Source organism: Adiantum capillus-veneris, chromosome 5 (genome assembly GCF_014529385.1).
Source record: "Adiantum capillus-veneris isolate H3 chromosome 5, ASM1452938v2, whole genome shotgun sequence".
Classification (NCBI taxonomy): Eukaryota; Viridiplantae; Streptophyta; class Polypodiopsida; order Polypodiales; family Pteridaceae; genus Adiantum; species Adiantum capillus-veneris.
Window position 1 is genome coordinate 92,075,996 of NC_140935.1, and position 21,773 is coordinate 92,097,768.

General features: G+C 43.7%; 1 protein-coding gene across 1 annotated transcript in view; it reads left to right on the top strand.

Moving 5' to 3' along the window:
- Positions 1 to 6,712: 6,712 nt before the first annotated feature.
- LOC147457730 (uncharacterized) overlaps positions 6,713 to 21,773 on the top strand; it is a 74,264-nt gene continuing 59,203 nt past the window's right edge. The window contains exon 1 of the mRNA XM_086513650.1: positions 6,713 to 6,949. Within this exon, the coding sequence (XP_086369776.1) occupies positions 6,866 to 6,949 (84 nt within the window). The 5' untranslated portion in view covers positions 6,713 to 6,865. The remainder of the gene's footprint in view (positions 6,950 to 21,773) is intronic.

The following is a 21,773-nucleotide window of genomic DNA, read 5'->3' on the forward strand; positions in this document are numbered from 1 at the left end:
CAAAAGCATATTTTCAATTGTAACTCGATCTCATAAGTCACGCATCCCTATTTTCTGGAGGGACTTGCCTCCTTTTTGGGCACATTTTCTTCGTGAGAGATTGTTACCATATACATGTGGTAGTGATGTGTGTGAACACACTAGGACCGCTGGGGCATTTTTTCCCTCTTTAGGAGTTTTTTTCCCCCGTGCATTGTATATACGCCCATCACTCTAGGGCTATCTATCTTTCCATTGGACACTAAGTAACACACTCTCTATTGTGTGCCTTGAGCTTCCTTCGCCTTCTCCAAGCTGTGTGCATTTCTCTGCAACCCTAATTCCAACAATTGGTATCAGAGCAGGTTGCGTCCTCACGGGCTTAGTCGCCAGCTGCTCCAGTACACGCCTGCTCACTTTCTCCAATTTCAGTGAGCTTTGGCAAGCATTCGCAGGTCGACAAGTACTTTGGGGGACTTTGTAGAGCACGATCTACTCAGATTTTTAATTTGGGCTCATTTCGGCCTCCGTTTCCACTACAGGAAGTACTGCACATGCTATTTTGTCATTTTGTGCATAATTTTTGTCAGTGTCGTTTTCTGTATAACAGGTGCCTTATAGTCTTCTATGGTTTGTGCTATATAGCACGTGTTGTTCCTGCTCCGTTTCTCCTATTTTCGGGCAGTTTTCACATCAGGTGCAACATTTACCATGGCTGACAACAACAACACAGATGTGTTCAAGATGTTTGCTGCTGAGGACATGTTGGATGTGGACAACTACCCTATGTGGGCTTATATGATGCAACAGGTTCTTGTGTCAAAGGGCATCTGGAACATTGTGCAGGGCATTGATGTACGTCCTGGTTTAAAGGATGTAGATGACGTTGAGGATGTTGCAGGTCTTGCTGCAAGGATTGCTGCTGTTAGAGTTGTTTTGCCTACGGCAGAACAAGCTCGTTGGGATGTTAAAGATGCGCAGGCTCATGCATTGATTGCATTGTCTGTGAAGCACACCATTGTTCCTCACATCCGTTCAGCAAAATCTGCAAAACAGGCTTGGGATATTCTAGCAGGTCTTTATGCAAGTCGTAATGAGGCTAAAATTGCTTTGCTGGGTAAAGAGCTGGAGTCGAAGATTATGCATGAGGAAGATGATATGGACACTTTCCTTGCTAGTGTCAAGGATATCAATGAGCAGCTTATTTCTGCAGGTGAAGTCATTTCAGACAGTTCCCTTGTGCATACTGTTCTTGATGCCTTACCAGATTCTTACCAGACTTTTGCTAGTACTTGGAGACTTATGACCCAAGGAAATCATGAAGTTGTCAAGTTTGATGCATTATGTACATTGCTGTTGGAAGAGTCACTTTCCAAAAAAAAAAGGACTAGGCAGCGTGCAGTTGAATAGGCTTTTATTGCTTCTCAAAGAAAGGGTGGTAACAGCAATGCAACCACTTCTTATGGTTCTGCTGCGAGTGGCAAAACTTCTGTTCCTAATGCTTCTGCTGGCAACACTTCGTCTGGCAATTCTAGTGATAAGGGCAAAAAGAAGATGCGTTGCCATTATTGTAAAGCTAATGATCACTTGATCAAGTCATGTCCTAAGTTGAAGGCCAAAGAGGCTAAGAAGAAAGAGGGTGGTTCCACTGCAAATGTTGGTTCCACTACAAATGCAGCCATTGTTGAATCTTCTATAAAAGGAGACTGTAATGCTGATGTTGATGCAGATGGGCTTTTAGTGCAGAGTGCACTTACAATCTTGTTGTCCATGATGCATGCTTGTCAGTTGCTGCAGATTCACATGTGTGGTATTTCGACAGTGGTGCTACAAAGCACATTACCTCACATCGTGAATTGCTTACCTCTATCGAGTCTGTCCCTCATGGGAATTCAGCCACTTGTGCCAACAATGCCTCTTATCCAGTTCAGGGAGTTGGAAAGATTGTGCTTACTGCTCCTAATGGCAGTTCTTTCCCACTTGTTGATGCACTTTATGTACCTGGGATCAAGAAGAATCTCTTGTCTGTATCCGTACTTGCTAGACTTGGACTTGTAGTCAAATTTGTGGATTACAGATGTACAGTTCATGATCTTAGTTTTGGTGATGAAATTGTTACATTTTGCCTTTTGTGCCGTGGGCCGTATAAGCTCATTTTGTATGACAAGTGTGGAAAATTTTTTGCAAATGCTGTTGCATATTCAAGGGCTATTTCAAATGCAAAACTTTGACATGCACGTTTTGGTCATCTGAATTTTGCTAGTTTGCTGCGTTTGCAGAAATCTGATATGGTTGCTTCTTTGCCGCCTCTTGAAGCACCCGTCAAACATGTTTGTGAAGGCTGTATTTTGGGTAAGATGCAGTGTTCTAAGTTTCCAAAGGATGGTTCACTTCAGGCCACATGCAGGTTGGAGCTTGTGCATAGTGATGTTTGTGGGCCCATGCAAACTCCGTCCTTGGGCAATTACATGTACTTCGTGACTTTCATTGATGATTATCCAGGCATGCATGGGTATTTCCTCTAAAGAGAAGTCCGAAGTTTTTATGTGCTTCAAACAATTTTTGGCTATAGCTGAAAATGTCTCGAAATGTACTATGGGCACCCTCCGTTCCGATCGAGGGGGGGAGTATATGTCTCATGAATTTAATGCATTTCTGGCTAGTCGTGGGATAAAACACCAATGTACAGTGCCTTATACACCTTAGTAAAATGGTGTTGCTGACAGGAAAAACAGATCACTTACGAAAATGGCACGATGTATGGTCAAAAGTCAAGCTTCGCCGCATTCTTTTTGGCTTGAGGCCATCATGATGTACTTAACAGGTGTCCTACGAAAGCTTTGCAGTCTATTACTCCATATGAAGCATGGCATGATAGAAAACCTTCTATTGAGCACATGCGTGTTTTTGGCTGTTTGGCATATGCTTTGGTGCCACAAGTGCAGCGCAGAAAATTGGATGATAAGACTGTCAAATGTATTTTTGTTGGTTATAGTGCTCAAAGCAAAGGTTACAGGTTGTATCATCTGCAAACAAAGCGTAATTTGGTTTCACGAGATGTAGTGTTTGTGGAAGATTCTATTCAGCCCTTGCTGTCATGTACTAGAGACAGTAATGTAAGCTCACACGACATTTATGACACTTTGTTGCCTCTTTTCAGTGGTGGAAATACGAATGTAATTTCCAATGAGGCAAATGTACAGCCTATGGGGGTTCCTGAAAATGTTACAGATCAGCCTATTACTGATGCAGATGTACATGATGTAATTGATGAGGAAAGGGTTGAAAATGAGCAGGCTAGAGGTATGCCAAAATGGCTGGTGCATACTTTGCGTTACAGTAAATTGGATGCACCTTTGTCTAGTCGTACTCGTTCAGGCTCTCGCCATTCATCTTATGCATCGGATTGTTATGCTTTGGCTGTGTCTAGTTTACATGATGTTGAGGAGCCTCTGTCTTTTGATGAAGCACAGAATTCAAAAAATTGGATGGTTGTCATGCAATCAAAATATGATGCACTTATAGAAAATGACACATGGACTTTATGTGATTTGCCTCCTGGCAAAAAGGCCATTGGTACGAAGTGGGTTTACAAGTTCAAACGCAAGCCGGATGGTGAGATGGATCACCATAAGGCTCGACTTGTTGCAAAGGGTTATGAACAACAAAAGGGCATTGATTATGAAGAGACTTTGCTCCCACTTGTCGTATGACTACTGTGCGTTTTCTATGTGCATTGGCAACTCATTTTGATTGGGATGTACATCAATCAGACATTGTTACTGCTTTCTTGAATGGTGACATATTTGAGGAAGTTTATGTAACGCAACCTCGCGGTTTTGTCATAAAAGGACAAGAGGACAAAGTGTGCAAATGTAAGAAGGATTTGTATGGGTTGAAGCAATCTCCTTGTGCTTGGTATGAGAAAGCTGACACTCATTTGGTTAAACGAGGCTTTCGTAACAGTCCAACAGAAAGCACATTGTATGTAAAGCGTGAGGGTGACATACTTCTCATTGTGGTTCTTTATGTTGATGATTTGCTGATCACTGGACTGAATGAGAGACATATTGCTGAATTTAAGGCTAATTTGAATGCTGCTTTCAAGATGAAAGATTTGGGACTGTTGTATCATTACTTGGGTATACAGTTTAAGCAGTGTGATGGTGGTATTGCCTTGTGTTAGAAAAGTTACATAGAGACATTGCTATGTAAGTTTGGACTTGAGGATTGCAAACCTATTGCCACTCCCATGGAAACAGGTTTGAAGTTGAGTCTACCTGATGCTGGCGATCCTGCTGATGTCACTCTTTGCCAAACTGTTGTTAGCTGCCTCATTTATGTATGCAACATGAGGCTGGATATTCAGTTTGTAGTCTCACAGGTCAGCAGATTCATGCATAGCCCAAGGTCTAAGCATTGGCAGGATGTCAAGAGGATTTTCCGCTACCTTAGAGGCACTTTACACCTTGGCTTGTTTTATCCCAAGGGGGGATCATTGCCGCCAGACTTACATGCTTTTTCGGACTCAGATTGGGCTCACTGTTTTGACACGCGAGTGTCCACAAGTGGTTTTTGATTCATACTTTGCAGTTCATGTATATCATGGTTGAGCAAGAAGCAACCTACTGTGGCCACTTCGAGTTGTGAGGCTGAGTACAGGGCAGTCTTCACAGCTACGATTGAGTGTGTATGGCTCAGACGCCTTATGGTTGATTTGGGTGTTGGATAGGACACTGCCAACACTATATACATTGACAGTTAGAGCGCATTGGCAGTTGCGAGAAACCTAGTTTTTCATGCTCGCACAAAGCACATTGAGGTGCATTACCACTATGTCAGGGAGAGGCTCTCAGTAGGAGAGATCAACTTGGCTTATGTGCCAACGCAGGATAACCTTGCAGATCTTTTCACAAAAGCATTGTCTCGTGAGAAGCTTGAAGCTTTCCGCAAAGCTTTGGGCTTACTTCCCTTTGTGGACTGATCATGTCCTCAGGGCATGGCACTTCCCTTTACTCATGTGCCAGCTCTCGTTCACCGCATCACTCCAGGGGGGATTTGTTACCATATACATGTGGTAGTGATGTGTGTGAACACATTAGGACCGCTGGGGCATTTTTTCCCTCTTTAGGAGGTTTTTTCCCCCGTGCATTGTATATACGCCCATCACTCTAGGGCTATCTATCTTTCCATTGCACACTAAGTAACACACTCTCTATTGTGTGCCTTGAGCTTCCTTTGTCTTCTCCAAGCTGTGTGCGTTTCTCTGCAACCCTAATCCAACAGAGATCTCCTTGTTTTTCTTACCTTGCGACACATATTTTCTTGCTTAATAGTGCAATCTTCAGATACAAAACATTTTGTATCCCTCAAATAGATCCAACTATTATTAAGGATAATCTTTCGTTTGGTCTCTTCCCACATGGTGCATACAATTGGCCGTGCTTCCAAGCGAGGAGCTCCTTGCTTACCCACTCTATGTGCTCAATAGACCATAACTCCGGACATGCCAAAGTGGGTTTCAAAGAAATCTTCAATAACAATGGTAAGAGAAGGAGGTGTCTCTAACTTCTCTTTGGGAATTCCACGAATAACAATGTTCTTGGAGCGTCGCTTCCGTTCCTTCAACTCCTCCACATCCACATTCTCAACATTCTTTGTTTGAACCATAACTTGCATTAGTGAGGAATTAGGAACCACATTGTTACCACATACATGAGTCCAAGATTTGCTTGTGCATACATTTTTCATGTCGCATACATCCCGGCTCATGGTGGAAAATTTATCCTCTTTCAATAAATGGTCATGCTCTACTTTGCTCATGGGCTCTTTCAAAGCATTCAAGTCCACAAGAGAGCGTAAACATTCCTTGACTTCCTCTTCAAGTTGCATCAAACGTGTTGTTTGCATTTCAAGTGTTATCGTGAGATTATCATTCTCAACCATAAGTACCCTCAGTGTGCCATTCTCCATTGCAAGTGCCCGTAAGTCTTCGCCTTGTTTGTTTACGGTCTCTTGCAATGATACCAAGTATACCATGATCATGGTTTTCGATGTCGTTGGTGGTTGGGTGGTTGTGTTGCTATCTCCACACTTATGAGATTTTGGATCATTTCCCACAATGGTTGTGGACCTTGTTGAAGAAGAAGAACCATTACGAGTGCCGGAAGACATTGTATGTAAAATAAGAGATAAGAGTAAACTTTTCTAAACTTGTTCACTTTAGAAATGTTGCTACAAAAATGTTTTTTGTAACTCTGATTTTTTTTTTGTCTTTACGTCAATGCATAGAGGGCGTCGTGCTCTTCAATTGAAGCTATAGATCACCCAAATTGAAGTTCGAATGAAGAAGTTATGATCAAAAGAGAGAGAGAGAGAGAGAGAGAGAGAGAGAGAGAGAGAGAATTCAAGAGAGAGAGAATTTGAATTGTCTCTCTCGTCTATCCAACTCGGCTCATCTCAATAGTCCCTGTCGAGTGTGTGTGTGTGTGTGTAAGAGGGCGAGAGAGATTTGGATTGCATGCAGACATCTCCTTGAGTCCTTGGCTCAACTCGCTCTCTATCCAACTTGGCTCCTCATCTTAGCGGTCCCTGTGAATCCTTGAGAGAGAGAGAGAGAGAGAGAGAGCAGCAGCAGACATGTGGTTACAGGATTACCAATTTAACAGCAAAGGGGGGAGAGAATCTAGATTGTGACTTCCATTCAAGAGAGGAGAGAGATAATTTTTGTAGATTCCCCATTTCTCAAAATCATGGAGACGTTTACTTGCTGGCAGTATGTCTGAAGTTGCGCGCAGTGCGCACTACCCTTTATTAAGGGGTACCAAGAGTTCCGGGGTATAAGCCGAGAGTTCGGGTTAAAACTCAGGCCGTGTGAACGTACAGAATGCCCACGCAGGAGACGAACGAGGAGCAGCAGCAGCTGCCCAAGGCTCACAGATGCAACGACCGTCTTGAAGACTTCGTGCAGGTTTTCTTTTCTTTTGGATGAATCAGTATTCCTACTCGCCCATAAGCCTGAGACTGAATGCATTCGGCACCTGTGCTTTCTTCTGGATTGCACAAATAAGAAGAGAAACATAAAGATTAGGAAGACGAGGAACACTGTCCTTGACTTTAATCTAAATAAATAGCCTTTTTTGAAGAAACCGATTCAAGCATCCAATGGGTTAGTTACCTTGTGCTTTTAAGAGAAATGGACTAAGGCTGTCTAAGCACACGATGGGTGATACAAATGGGCCTGTGTCCCTAAGGGCTTTTTGTGTGTTAAAAAAAAATTCAGATTCGCTTCAGGAACGATGTCAGTAGAATGAATTTATTGTTCCAATGGTTTTGATTTAAGCCACGGAGCTGTAGATAGAATCATGCCAACTAATTAGTCATACTTTCGGTGACAAAAATGGGTTTTTTCTACATAAGCACTTCTTGTCTTGATACTTAGTGTCTTTTTGTAACGTTACTCTTTTGTAATCCAGCATCATTGGTGGTTTCTCTCATTTGGATAGCCTTTTGGCCTTTGTGGAAACAACTCTCAAGCCAGGGACTTGGGAGTGGATGAGCATGTATGAGTGCAGTGGAAGGTGTGGTCACTGGTGACATGGGAGCGCAAGGGCAGAGAGAGTGTAACAAACTTGGACACTCCAAGTCAAGAATCAACCGCGACAGCACCAAATAACCACTTCAAAACAATTCACAGATCACAATAGATTTGCATTGGCCCGGCGGAGTTCCGTGCCTAGAGATATTGGCCCCAAAGACTGACGCCCCTTTCGGTATTTCTTTTTGTATTAATCAATCATCAAAGTACAAGAGAGCGGTTAGGGTTTCACTCTCAGACTCTGCGTCCAGATGCTCTGAGAAGTGAGGCCCTCACCACTAATTTAAAGGTTACAAGGGATGCCCAAAAGCAGAGCCCCAAAAGCTTTTAAAAACAAAAGCATCAGTTCTCTCTCTCTCTTTTAGAGAGTCTTTTCTTTTTTTTTTATAAAAAAAAGCAAAAGCAAAATTCGCGTCGCTCATCATTTTCCAAATTTTTTTTTTTTATAATAAATCCGCCTCTGCGATTTCCGGAATTTAGGGTTTCTGGCAAAAATTAGGGTTTGCAGGAATTTTAGGGTTTTTGGCAGAAATTAGGGTTTCTGTTGTCCGCCACGTCATCACTTTGTGACATACCCCCCTCTTGAAAGCATTGTAATCGACCGCGATTACGCCTGCAAAACCGACAAAAGCCATAAACCGTCTTAGCAGACACTGACTGTTAGTACCTACGTACTAGGAACACACATCTAGCACATATACAAAATCGACAGTCACATCACACGACATCACAGGACATCACCAGACATCACATGACATTCAACATTCATTCAAATCTTAGACCATGATTTATCGGCAATGTAGCTAGCAATCACATCTAGGTCCAATCGGGACCTCATCGATGTTCGATTGACTAACCCCTATTGCAACCATGTCTATTCGAGATCAATCAGACCAAAATGCTGCAGTCATTTCGTCTATCAGTTCCTGCACTCACAAGAAGTCAAGAACAAATCAATATCATAATCAGGAATTCCATTTCATAAAGTCATCCAGCAGAATACTGTCAGCTCTCAGTATCCCTGAAGCTCAAAGAGACATCAGTGACTTTAGTATCAAAATCGAGGTATCTGTTGACAAAGGAGTGGAGTGACTCCCCTCTTGTGCATCCCACTGCACCAGATCTTCGGCCAAGCTGAGTTTCTGGGTTCCGTTTGGAGTAGACTATGCTAAACCAAAACATCGAGGTAAAGTTTCACAATCCGAGGAGTATCTGCTAGGTCCTCCTCCTCCATCCACTTCGCATCAAATGCAGGAAAGTTCTTGAACTTAACCAAGAACCGCCTTCAGACTTTACCTTTCTTCGTATCATTAAATCACTAACTTGTGATCTCGTAATGCCTGAAAGACCTGAAGCAGATGATCTCTGTGTTTTGCCTCATTCTTGGAGAAAACAATGATGTCATCAAAGAAAGTGCCAACAAATAGCCTGTACTCTCGAAAAATCCTATCCATCATCCGGTTAAATGTCGCAGGAGCATTGGTTAAGCCAAAAGGCATCACCAAAAACTCAAATAACCCAAAAGTCGTCCGAAAAGCTGTCTTGTAGACGTCTCCCGGTGCTATTCTGATATGATGATATCCACTCTTCAAGTCAATCCCGCTAAAGCACGAGGATCCCTGTAACCTGTCGAGTATATCATCGATCCTAGGAATCGGAAATCTGTTCTTGATGGTGATTTCATTGAGAGTGCTATAATCGATGCACATTCTCCAAGATCCGTCTTTCTTCAAAACCAATGACACTAGAGAGCAATGCGGTGAAGTACTAGGCTGGACAAGACCCTTTTCCAAGAGGTCTTTCACTGAGTTCATAATCTTTTCATTCTGTACTCGGCTCACACGATAAGATGGCCGATTCGGTGGCGTGCTTCCAGATATCAGATCAATGGTATGATCTTCAGGCCCTCTCAAAAGCAATCGGCATGAGCGTGGAGAAAAAAAAATCTTGGCGTTCTTTTCTTCAGGTCAAAACATATTCAACCTTTATCCATCGTTCAGTTCTCCCAAAAGAATGAGTAAGAAAACTGAAGTTCATCAAGTACAATCTCTAAGCCCTTCATTTATCAAAGTCGCTTTCTCGGCCCGGTAGTCAACCACGGCGTAGTTCTTGTGGTACCAAGGGATCCCGAGTAGAACGTCACTCACGTGCCCTGAACACCCCTGTCATTGCAAACAAAGTTTGCCAATGCTCGGTGTAATGGCAACATCCCATTCGGGTGCCAATCAAACTACCTCCGCCTGTGGCGTCAGTCTGTCGGGCGTAGTTCCAAATCGAGCCGCCAATTCCAAGTGAAAAGAAGTTGGCCTTGGCTCCTTCAAAAGAGCTTCCTGATCCTTCGCTTTGCCCCAAAAAAAACGGCAAAGTTTGTACTTTCATTCATTTGATTCGGTGCAAGTCCCACGCCATGTGGTACCAGTTTTGCTTTTTCTATCTGCCTTTTCTACCACATTCCTCAGCTGCTCTCGAACTCTCAGACCTGTCGTCGTCTTTATCATTCTGTTCTTTCTGTGCCTTATCAGGGCACTTTGCGGAAATATGTCCATGTTCCCCGCATCCAAAGCACTTCCCCTCTCTGATGAAGCGAGCTCTCTCCTCAGAAGTAAGCTTGGGTCGTGCATCCCTTTTTTTTTTTTCTCTGGATTGCTCTTTTTCATTCTACTTTCATTCCCAGAAGTCTGTTCGGCTCGTTGTGTCATGGCCTCATCTGTGGGGTAGGTAAGATTGCCAGAGTGAATGGCAAAGCCCCGCTTCGCATGACTCATCAACTCCTGAATAGAAGCTGACTTCTGTTCCAAGCAGTGATCTCGGATCTCTGTAGGTAGACCCAAGGTAAACCGCTCAATCTGTTCTCTGAATGAGATCTTCTTGAATGAAGAGGCGGGTAGAAAAGAGCTCCAGAATCTTTCACAATAAGAATTCACTGTATTGCTCTTGGTCATCCGGAGATGGTTCCAAGCAGCTCGTATATCTCGCTCAAACTCTTGAGTCAACCAAGAAGAAATAAAAAGCCTCTTGAATTTCAGCCATGTAACTGGCACAGTCTTGCTTAATAGAAGCGTGGACCACCAAGTGCGAGCATTCCCCTTAAAATAAGAGGCAGCTCTCCGAATCTTGGAGTGCTCTGAATAGCGTCCTCCCGCGAAAGCAATGTCAAACTGCTGTATAAAAGACAAAGCCTTTGAAGCATCGGAGTATCCCGAAAAAGTATCAAACTTAAGTGCTTGGCCACCTTCCTTAAACTCTCGGACTTTCTTGCTTTTATCTTCGAGAAAGTCATATTGGTTGGCTTTGTCAAAATTCCTCTTGTTTGCATAAAAGTTTCCGTTGTCAGAGTCTGAACTGTCCGTAGACGAGTCCTCTGTAGAAGTGTCACTCACTGGGCGAGACCTAGATTTCCTTGCCTTTTTCTTGCCCTTTCCGAAGCGTTGTTTCTTGCTTCACTTTTTGCTTTTCCTGTCTTCTTCGCTCGAGTCTGAAGAGCTAGAAGAACTGTCAGAAGAAGAAGAAGAACTGGGTAGGCCTTCAAACTTGACGCGCTTCTTCAATTTCTTTGCCTTGTCGAATGTCGATTGACGACCCAAATATCCCGGGAAGTCAGTACCTTTGTTCTGCTTTTTGCCGTGCTTTTTGCCTTTCTTTTGCACGTCGAAAAGCTGAGCAATCCGTGCATCAACCACGTTCTCCAGTTCCTTCTCCGTATATTTCTTGGAGGCAGAAGGTTTCTTGAGAGCGGGTTTCGGGAGTGGTGTTGTGGTTCTCTGCCACTCCATTTGTACCTCTTTCAAAGAGGTCTGGTTCATATATTTTGCTCTCTCTCGTCGCTCCGCCTAAGTAGGCCAAGGCGGGCCATACTCTGCCTGAATCTTCGTTGTGATCCCAGCCCGCATCTCCAGATGCAGAGGGAGTCGACTGATCATTGCCTGAAGCCATAGGTGCCGCGGGAAAAAAATTCGGGGATCGGATTTCCCGTAGAAGAGAAATCGGCCGCGCTCTGATACCACTGTAACAAACTTGGACACTCCAAGTCAAGAATCAACCGCGACAGCACCAAATAACCACTTCAAAACAATTCACAGATCACAATAGATTTGCACTGGCCCGGCGGAGTTCCGTGCCTAGAGATATTGGCCCCAAAGACTGGCGCCCCTTTCGGTATTTCTTTTTGTATTAATCAATCATCAAAGTACAAGAGAGCGGTTAGGGTTTCACTCTCAGACTCTGCGTCCAGATGCTCTGAGAAGTGAGGCCCTCACCACTAATTTAAAGGTTACAAGGGATGCCCAAAAGCAGAGCCCCAAAAGCTTTTAAAAACAAAAGCATCAGTTCTCTCTCTCTCTTTTAGAGAGTCTTTTCTTTTTTTTTTATAAAAAAAAGCAAAAGCAAAATTCGCGTCGCTCATCATTTTCCAAAATTTTTTTTTTTTAATAAATCCGCCTCCGCGATTTCCGGAATTTAGGGTTTCTGGCAAAAATTAGGGTTTGCAAGAATTTTAGGGTTTTTGGCAGAAATTAGGGTTTCTGCTGTCCGCCACGTCATCACTTTGTGACAGAGAGAGAGAGAGAGAGAGAGAGAGAGAGAGAGAGAGAGAGAGAGACAAGCCCTGTGGCATCTCTACAACATAGAGATCCAACTACACTACCACAGTTTGCCAAAACGGAGGCGCCTTCCCTCCCTTGTATAGGGTTGCAAACTCAATGTCCGACCTCTTCAAACGCCCCACAATCCATCAAGAAGGGGAATATGAAAAATCATATAGACAAAAATAGGGCGTCCCCTAAAAATGGCCTAGTGATGGCCATATCAGATGAAATGTGGTGAATCCCTGAGAGACCTAGACACTAGCGGGGCTTCACAAGGCCGGGCACACCACAAAGAAGCCCTCACTCACTAGGTCTAGGAAGAAACCGGGAGACGAACTCCACTCCCTTCTTAAATCTTGGGTGCGCAACAAGAGCACAATTTGGGGACCCCAAAGAGAAGTAGGAATTTGACAAGACTAGTCCATCATTGCATCAAGTGCACAACCTCTCAAGAGCTTCTCGTAGAGCACGAGGAAAGACAATCCGGCTAAAAGGAGGTAGAGACAATGATCCATGCATGATTATGGGAAAATGAAGTAGTCATAACTTGTATTATTTATGAAGTTTGTACAAGTATTCTCTTTTATAGATGGAGAGAAGCATCTTAGGACTTACATTTGATGAGTTGGGAGATGTGATATGATATCATGCTACAAGTGGGATAGAAATTCATATTTGCAAAGTTGTCATTATATGGGTACGTAGTAGATGGGGGTAATCATTTCATGGGCTTCCATTTCGTAGACTAATCATTTAATGGGGGAAATTATTTCATCCAAGAGAAGGTTTAGGATTAAGGGCTAAAGCCCATTTCCTAGCAACCCTTCCATTGGGGTTTTGAATATATGGAGAGGATCTCCTGGCTACTCAAAGATGCTAATGAGAGCTTACCTACCTACTGGGAGAACCTAAAATAAATTCATATCTTCAGAGATACTTCAGCATCTTTGAGTAGGACATTAGCAAAGAAAATCACACATTACACATAACACTATAGAGTAGGAGTCTCCCATTCAACTTTTTTAGAACAAAACTTTGGAGTCACATTCAATCACAAATGGAAAAAGGAGTCGATTGCTGTGCAAAGCTGTAGGCTGATATTTCATTTTGAAGAAAAACAGTTTCACATAAACTTCAATTTCTTGAGAAACAGTTTTACATAACCTTCGATTTCGCCAATGACTTTGAGCTCCACATGCTTAACGATAATAAGACGTCGTGCGACATAGCACGAGAAGACGAGAAAATAAAAGAGAGTGACAGAAGATAATTGCAAACCAAATCAACGACGAATTCTATTACTCATGTTACAATAGCGTTGAGCCTATTTAGTTGTATCTTAAGAGATGCCACCTCGTAGATATGCTAGCGTGTGAGCTCCGTTTTGCGTGGAATGCTTGGCATTGTTGCGTAGCTCTCTCTGAGCCTATTGCGTAGTCAAATCTCCAATGTGATGAATGAGCAGGAGAAATTAGCATCAAGATGAATCTCAGACTCTTTCTCTTTCTCTCTCGCACACAGTCTATGACAACTCAAAACTTTGATTATGATAAAATGCTTCTTAAAAAATGACCTAGGTACTTTATATACTAAGGCTACCATAAGCTAAAGAATAAATGGAGTTCAATGGGTCAAATGGATTTGTATTTACAATCTGGAAGTGCCATTGGACTCCGGCTTCTGCAACTAGAATAGCTACTCATTACAAATGATGTTTTTGACCTTAATCCATCTCGTTTCATAACTCTCAAAAAATAAGACTTTGGTACAGAAAATTGAGTTATGCCATATTGTTGACCGTACTGTTGACCCATGGATCAACACTCCCCTCCTTTGAATTCATGTCGTCCCTGACATGACCTCATTATCAATATCGGTGCGGTCTTTGTTATTGTTTTTGATTTTGTTTGCTCCACTGCTTGTACATTGTATTTTGGATGCCTTTGTAAATTCCTTATTGGAATCTCCTTTAATGTCTAGTGCTTGTCCTTCAAGAATGACTTACAACCTTGAGTCTTCATTTGTCTGCCTTTTGTGTCTGCTCTTCTTCGTTGGGGACTTCTTTGTTCCTGCATCAAGGTGATCAAAGTCGCATTTGCCATTGCTAGCTTTTATGTGTTGTGTAAATCATTATACTACACCTCTTCTCAGAGGCCCTTCACAATGCAAACTAGGCTTTCCCCTCATTTTGGATTACCCTACCTACTCACAGGACACCATCCGGTGGTGGTCCATGCAGTCTCTCGGTGACTGCTTTCGAAATTAATTGGGGTTTATCAGGCTTTAATTAAGTTGTGTATCAAGTAGAAGTGGTCAGACCAAGGTGTCTACACCGTGATCATCCTGTATGAGAAAGGAAGGCAGACTGAGCAGTCTGCTCTGTGAATAACCTCTGAGAAGAGGAAAGGCCAGACTAATCTATCTGCGCCATCTTGCCTGTATCTTCTGCCTCCAATCCTCCGGTGTCAACTGAAACAAAATCCGCGCCAACACCTCTGACTCTCAATGTGAATGAGCTGGGAGTGGCCTACTGCTGTAAGGTGCAGCGGATGTGAATGTTGAACTTTGCTCAAGATGAGTGCTCCGAACTGTGCTCAAGGGTTCCTTTTACTTACGGAAGGGAGAGCCCCGTTCCTTTAGTGAGAGTGTGCAAATGATCACAAACAAAGTGGAAAAACAGTGTGAATGAAGGTGCTGAAACTGAGAGATAGAGAGAGAAGAATACGACACCAGAATGTTGTCAAACCCTCCTCCGAAGGCCCCATTTTCTATGGCGAGAGTGGTCTACTATTGATTGCACAAATTCTACAATGCTTTGGACTTGCCGACAATGTCGACGACGAGACGGGCTGAAATCTGAAAACAGTAATGGCTGAAATTTGCAAATCTTTATCTGCTGAATTCTGACTCTATGTCGGTGATGACGGCGGCGACGATGACGACGAGCTGAAAACGCAGATGCTGAAATCTGCGTTTTCCGGGCTGAATCTGCAAACTTCGGTGGATCTGACCGTGCGGCGAGGATCTGCTGCGGGGAGGTGATTTGCAAGGTTCAGGACTTGTTCTGCGGTGTCTGGATGCTGAAAACTGAAAACGCTGGGGTTATGGGCTGATCTTATGCCGTGGATCTGCAAAAACTCTAGGGGCTGATCTGGGGACTGCTGCAAAAACGATATGCTTCTGCTTGGTTCTGCTATTGCCGGGGCTGATCTGCAATGCAAAACGCTGGGCTGAATCTGTACTTGAAGAAAACGCTGGCTGTTCTTGGCTGGAAACGCTAGGTCATCTGCCCGCGGGGGGGGGGGGGGTCTTGCTGAGAAGGTGCACTGTTGGACATCAGGTCCTTGTTGCCTCTTCTGCCAGAAATGCTAGCGCTAGGGTTCTTATATACTTGCGGTTCTAAACTGCCCTACCCATTTCCCCAACAAAAGTCACTTAAAAATAATAAGTGAAAAATGGCAAAAATATGGAAATTAGGTTTTCTGCACTGTAAAATGCTCCTGATGGAATCTGATGGTAATGGTGATGATCATGCTGTGTGCAACCAGAGGATATGTATCTACACTAAGTGTCTGGACATGCACGGTCTGCGAACAGACTCACAAAAGTGCAAGAACACTTTCTAATCTAACTGAACCAAACCCATGTCATGAAGTAGTATGTCCACGTACACATAGGGTTAGATGTGCACGTGACATCCCCTCCTTTTCAAAGCGAGGTACTGGTACCGAATTGTATGGCGTCGAGGGAGATCGCCAACAGCGTCTGGAATCCTGGAAAGGACTCTTCGCCGACCCACTCTGATGTGTGGGTCATGCGATACTTGAACTTCATAAAGGTCTGTAATGCTTGCTTCTTTGGACCGCGCCGAAAGCGACGAAGTTATCTGTGGCTGCTTCAATGCTTGTACTTCGTATATAGTCATGCGTCTACCTTCTTCAAGAATCTTCGAGGGTGAAAATTCTTGAAACCACTTCCAACACAAAAACATGAACATACCCATTCCATGTAAAGTGATTGGAAAAATACTATTCTTCTGCAAAGACTGTGCATGCAATGTAGATGAACAAATAGACGGAGTGTCAAACCGTTTATCACACACACGCAAACAATGGGGTCGAATCTTGACTTTCGGATCTAAATCAATCTACTGTGGCAAATCACAATGGAAATGCTGATGCTTGATGCTCAATCCTTCTTGTGCTCATTCGGATACTGTGTCATGCCAAGGAAGAAACATGGAAAGTGAATTCCTTGAATGCAAACATTTCATCTTTTCATGAGTAATCCGCATACATCTGTGCTCATTCATGAGTGAATCGTGTTCATCGTACAATATGGCATGCCTATGAAAAGGGATCACATAAAGACGGTGACTAAAATATAGGAAAGCATCGAATGAAACACTCGAACAATGCTGTTGACTAATCATTCGAACACAGAATACTTCCTGTGGGGGTTCTTTGGACCTCGACTCGAGAGCCAAGATCGGTTCTTCGTGATTGATCGAATCTTCCTGTGGGCGTTCTTTGGACCTCGGCTCGAGAGCCAAGATCGGTTCGTCGTGATTGATTGAATCTGCAATGAGGTTAGCTTCACTAGAAAAAGTATCAACTAAATCATCATCCTTGTGAACAATCACATCTTCATCATGCAAATCATCATGCTCGTGAATAATCACATCTTGATCATGCAAATCATCATGCTCGTGAATAATCACATCTTGACCATGCAAATCATCATGCTTATCCTGTGTGTCGTGCTTTGGAGAAGAAAAGACTGAGAGAGTCTCCTTCTCCTGATTCTCTTCAATCCGCGCGTGCACATTAGAGAATAGTAGGACAAACTCTTGCATGCGTTGATGTGTCTGCGCTTCACGCTCTAACCGTCTTTCTTTGCGCTCGCGAGCCAATTCGGCTAGTCTTTGTGTGGACTCACGACGATCCAGATCCAATTGTGCGTTTCTTTCTGTGGCCGCCAAACGTGCTTGCTCACACTCACGCTCTATGGCTGCCATTCTTTCTTCGTGCCACACTTCTCATTGTCTACCTTGTCGTACCATCATGTCCATCATCGACTTGACGAAAGTCTCCATAGGATTTGGTACAATCCTTGGCGTAGATGGGGAAGGGGGAGGGTCGGAAAAACCTCCCCGGGGGGGGATTCTTCTTCACCATTCATCATCTCCATGCGAAGTATCCATTCCGCTTCGGATAATGACAATACACTAAAGTCTCGGGTTCTTAAGTTCACGAGGAACTTGGGTTCTTGGGGTTTTGGAGTCTTGAGGTTCTTGAGGGTCTTGAGGTTCTTCTTTAGCTTGCAATCTGTGTTTTAGAGAAGGATCTTCTCTTACCCGAGCTCTTCTCTTTCCCGCGGGTGCACCCCTTAGCGGCCTTGCGCTCACACCAAGGTTGCTTTTTCCCACCTCATGTCGATTGGCTTGCCGCTAAGTGCATGGTCCGCTCTCAATGAGTGAAAAGAGAAACAAGGGGAGGCTGGACAAGCCCTTCTTTCTTGGGTTTCCTGTCACTCTTCAAAAACACGATGAGGAACAAGGTTGCATCCGTACGTACGTACGGATCCGTACAGTACGGTACAGTCGTACGGTACGGTTTCGTACGTACGGATAGATAGTGTACACTTTTTTTTTCCCCCCACAAATTTAAATTTTTTTGGTTTTTTTTGTTTTTTTAGGGGCATCTTGCCATTGGGCAATGGACTAAAGTTTATTGTATTATATAGTGTATTCCCATTTTTCTGTCTTTTTGATGGTAGAGTCTAGACTGGTCACTAGAGTATGATGTATCCATCTTTGTATGAGGATTGATAATAAGTCCTCAATCTTGACTCTTGATGTTTTATGTATTTTGATTCCGGTATCATGGTATGTTGAAGTTTTAAGTTTTAACTTTTCGCAATCGTGACTCATGTTTAGTGCTATTGAAATTTGACTAAGTGATGTATTCTAAGAGTTAAGTACGGATAACATTTGAAGCACTATCTAATGGACATTGAAGCAGTATCTAATGAATGTTTGAAGTAGTATCTATGTCTAGACTCTATGTAGTTCCTAGTATGTATAGGCTGAAAAAGGCTAAAGTCACTATTCTTTTTGTTGTTACAAATGTTATGTATTGGTCACGTACCTTAAAGGTCGATCCGTACAGAAGTACGTACCTTACATACTGATTATGTACCGTACACTCCGTACCTTTCCACCTTGATGAGGAATCGACACGCCCAAGAGGACTTGGGTTACGTGCGACCGCTACAAGCAAAAAAAAAATCTATGGTTCTTATCTTGAGTGATACAGAACACTGCCAAAGCTCTGATACCAATGTGAGGTGCAACGGATGTGAATGTTGAACTTTGCTCAAGATGAGTGCTCGGAATTGTGCTCAAGGGTTCCTTTTACTTACGGAAGGGAGAGCCTTCCGTTCCTTTAGTGAGAGAGTGCAAATGATCACAAACAAAGTGGAAAAACACTGTGAATGAAGGTGTTGAGACTGAGAGATAGAGAGAGAAGAATACGACACCAGAATGTTGTCAAACCCTCCTCCGAAGGCCCCATTTTCTATGGCGAGAGTGGTCTACTATTGATTGCACAAATCTCTACAATGCTTTGGACTTGCCAACGATGTCGACGACGAGACGGGCTGAAATCTGAAAACGCTAATGGCTGAAATCTTGTCACAAAGTGATGACGTGGTTGCCCGCTCTGTAGAAACCCTAACCCTAATTTTGCCCTAACTCTAACCCTAAAAATCTGAAACCCTAATTCTGCCCTAACCCTAACCCTAATTCTGGCATGGTTGCTACAAACTGGCATGATGATGTGGCTGTCTGTACGGTAGGGCCGAAAATCACGCGGAGGATGACGTGGCAGGGTTGTATGGACGCCAGCACTTTTCACGGCGGGATTTACGGCAGCATGAGAAAGCTGGGCAGATTTGCGTGGGCTTCTTCTTTATTCTACGCAAAAGCATGGGCAGCTTTTGGGCCACGCAAATCCAGCGAGAGAGAGAGAGAGAGAGAGAGAGAGAGAGAGAGAGAGAGAGAGAGAGAGAGAGAGAGAGAACTTTAAGAACTGCTTTATTTTATTGAATAAGGCTAGAGAGTGAGAGCTTTTAATTTTCAATTTTTATGGACAGCTTTTAAAAGAAGCTTTTGGGGCTCTGCTTTTGGCATCCCTTGTACTCTTTAAATAAGTGGGTAGGCCACTCACAACTCAGAGCATCTGGACGCCTGCCCGCACTCTTGTACTTTGAACTCAGATTAATACAAAAAGAAATACCGAAAGGGGCGCCAGTCTATGGGGCCAATATCTCTAGGCACGGAACTCCGTCGGGCTAGTGTGAATCAATTGTGAACTGTGAATTGTGTTGTATTTGGTGCTGTCGCGGTAGATTCTTGACTTGGAGTGTCCAAGTTTGTTACATTGGTATCAGAGCACGGCCGATTTCTCTTCTACAGGAAATCCGATCCCAATTTTTTTTTCCGCGGCACCTATGGCTTCAGGCAAGGATCAGTCGACTCCCTCTGCATCCGGAGATGCGGCAAGGGATCACAACGAAGATTCCGACAAGGAGTATGGCCCGCCTCCGCCTACTCAGGCGGAGCGTCGAGAGATGGAGCGTCGTCAATTGATCGGCGATGCAACAAAGATGATGCTCAATTTTGCGAAGGACTTAAAATTTGCAAAATATATGAGCGAGACTTCTTTTCAGGAAGTGCATGCGCAGTGGCAGAAAACCACACCACCACCTCCAAAACCCGCTCTCAAGAAACCTTCTGCTCACAAGAAGTATTCAAAGAAGGAATTAGAAGAGGTGGTTGATGCACGGATTGCTCAGCTTTTTGACGCACAAAACAAAGCTAAAAAGCACGGCAAAAAGCAGAAGAAAGGCACTGACTTTTTGGGTTATTTGGGTCGTCAGTTGACATTTGAAAAGGCAAAGAAACAGAAGAAGTGTGTTCGATTTGAAGAAGTACCCAGTTCTTCTTCTTCTTCTTCTTCTTCTTCTAGTTCTTCTAGCTCATCTGACTCGAGCGAAGAAGACCGCAAAGGCAAAAAGCGAAGCAAGAAACAATGCTTCGGAAAGAGCAAGAAAAAGGCAAAGAAGTCTAAATCTCGCCCAGTGACCAGTGAGTGACAGTCCTACAGGGGACTTGTCTGCAGACAATTCAGACTCTGATGACAGCAACTTTTATGCAAAGAAGCAGCATTTTTATAAAGCTAACCAATATGACTTTCTGGAAGATAAAAACAAGAAGGTCCAAGAGTTTAAGGAAGGTGGACAGTCAATTAAATTTGACACGGTTTTGGGATATAGAGATGCTTCGAAGGCTTTGTTTTTTTTACAGCAGTTTGACATCGCTTTCGCGGGAGGACGCTACTCAGAGCACTCTTAAGATTCGGAAAGCTGCCTCTTACTTTAAGGGGAATGCTCGAACTTGGTGGTCCACGCTTCTTTTAAACAAAACTGCGCCAGTTAAATGGCTGAAATTTAAGAAGCTTTTTATTTCTTCTTGGCTGACTCAAGAGTATGAACGCGATATACGAGCTGCTTGGAACCATCTTCGGATGACCAAGAAAGATACAGTGGACGCTTATTGCGAGAGATTCTGGAGCTCTTTTCTACCCGCCTCTTCATTCAAGAAGATCTCGTTCAGAGAACAGATTGAGCGGTTTACCTTGGGTCTACCTACAGAGATTCGAGATCACTGCTTGGAACAGAAGGCAGCTTCTATTCAGGAGTTGATGAGTCATGCGAAACGGGGTTTTGCCAATCACTCTGGCAGTCTGACCTAACCAACCGATGAGGTCATGACACAAAGAGCTGAACAGACTTCTACAAATGAAAGTAGAAAGAGAAAGAGCAACTCATAAAAGAAAGATGCACGACCCAAGCTTACTCCTCAGGAGCGGGCTCGCTTCATCAGGGAAGGGAAGTGCTTTGGATGCGGGGAAATGGGACATATCTTCGCAAAGTGCCCTAAAAAGGCACAGAAAGGAGAGAATGACAAGGACGACGAAAGGCCTGAGAGTTCGAGAGCAGCTGAGGAACGTGGAAGAAAAGGCAAGATGCAAACAGGACTGGTTCTAGATTGCGTGGGAACCGATCCCAGCACGATGGACGAGAGTACCGAACTTTGCCGAGCTTGGGACAAAGTGAAAGACCAAGAGGCCCTGATCTTCTTTGATGGAGGAGCCAAGGCCAACTTCATTTCATCGGAATTGGCGGTGCGGCTCGAGATCACTCCCGATCGGATGGGACCACTTGCGAAGGCAGTTCTAGCGGCACCCAGCAGGGACGTAGCCATTACACCTGTCATTGGCAAACTTCGGTTGCATTGTCAAGGGTATTTGGGGCATGAGGACTTTTACATAATGCCTTTGGAAGGTTGTGATGTTCTCTTGGGAATTCCTTGGTACCACAAGAACAATGCCGTGGTCGACTATCGGGCAAGGAAAGCAACATGGACTACAGAGAAGGGCAGAACCATTGTACTTGACATTAAACTGATGGGCGAGTCTATCCCTATTGTATTGGCTTCAGCCATTTCCAAATTAATGAAATCCAGTTTGTTTGTTTACTCGATCTTTATG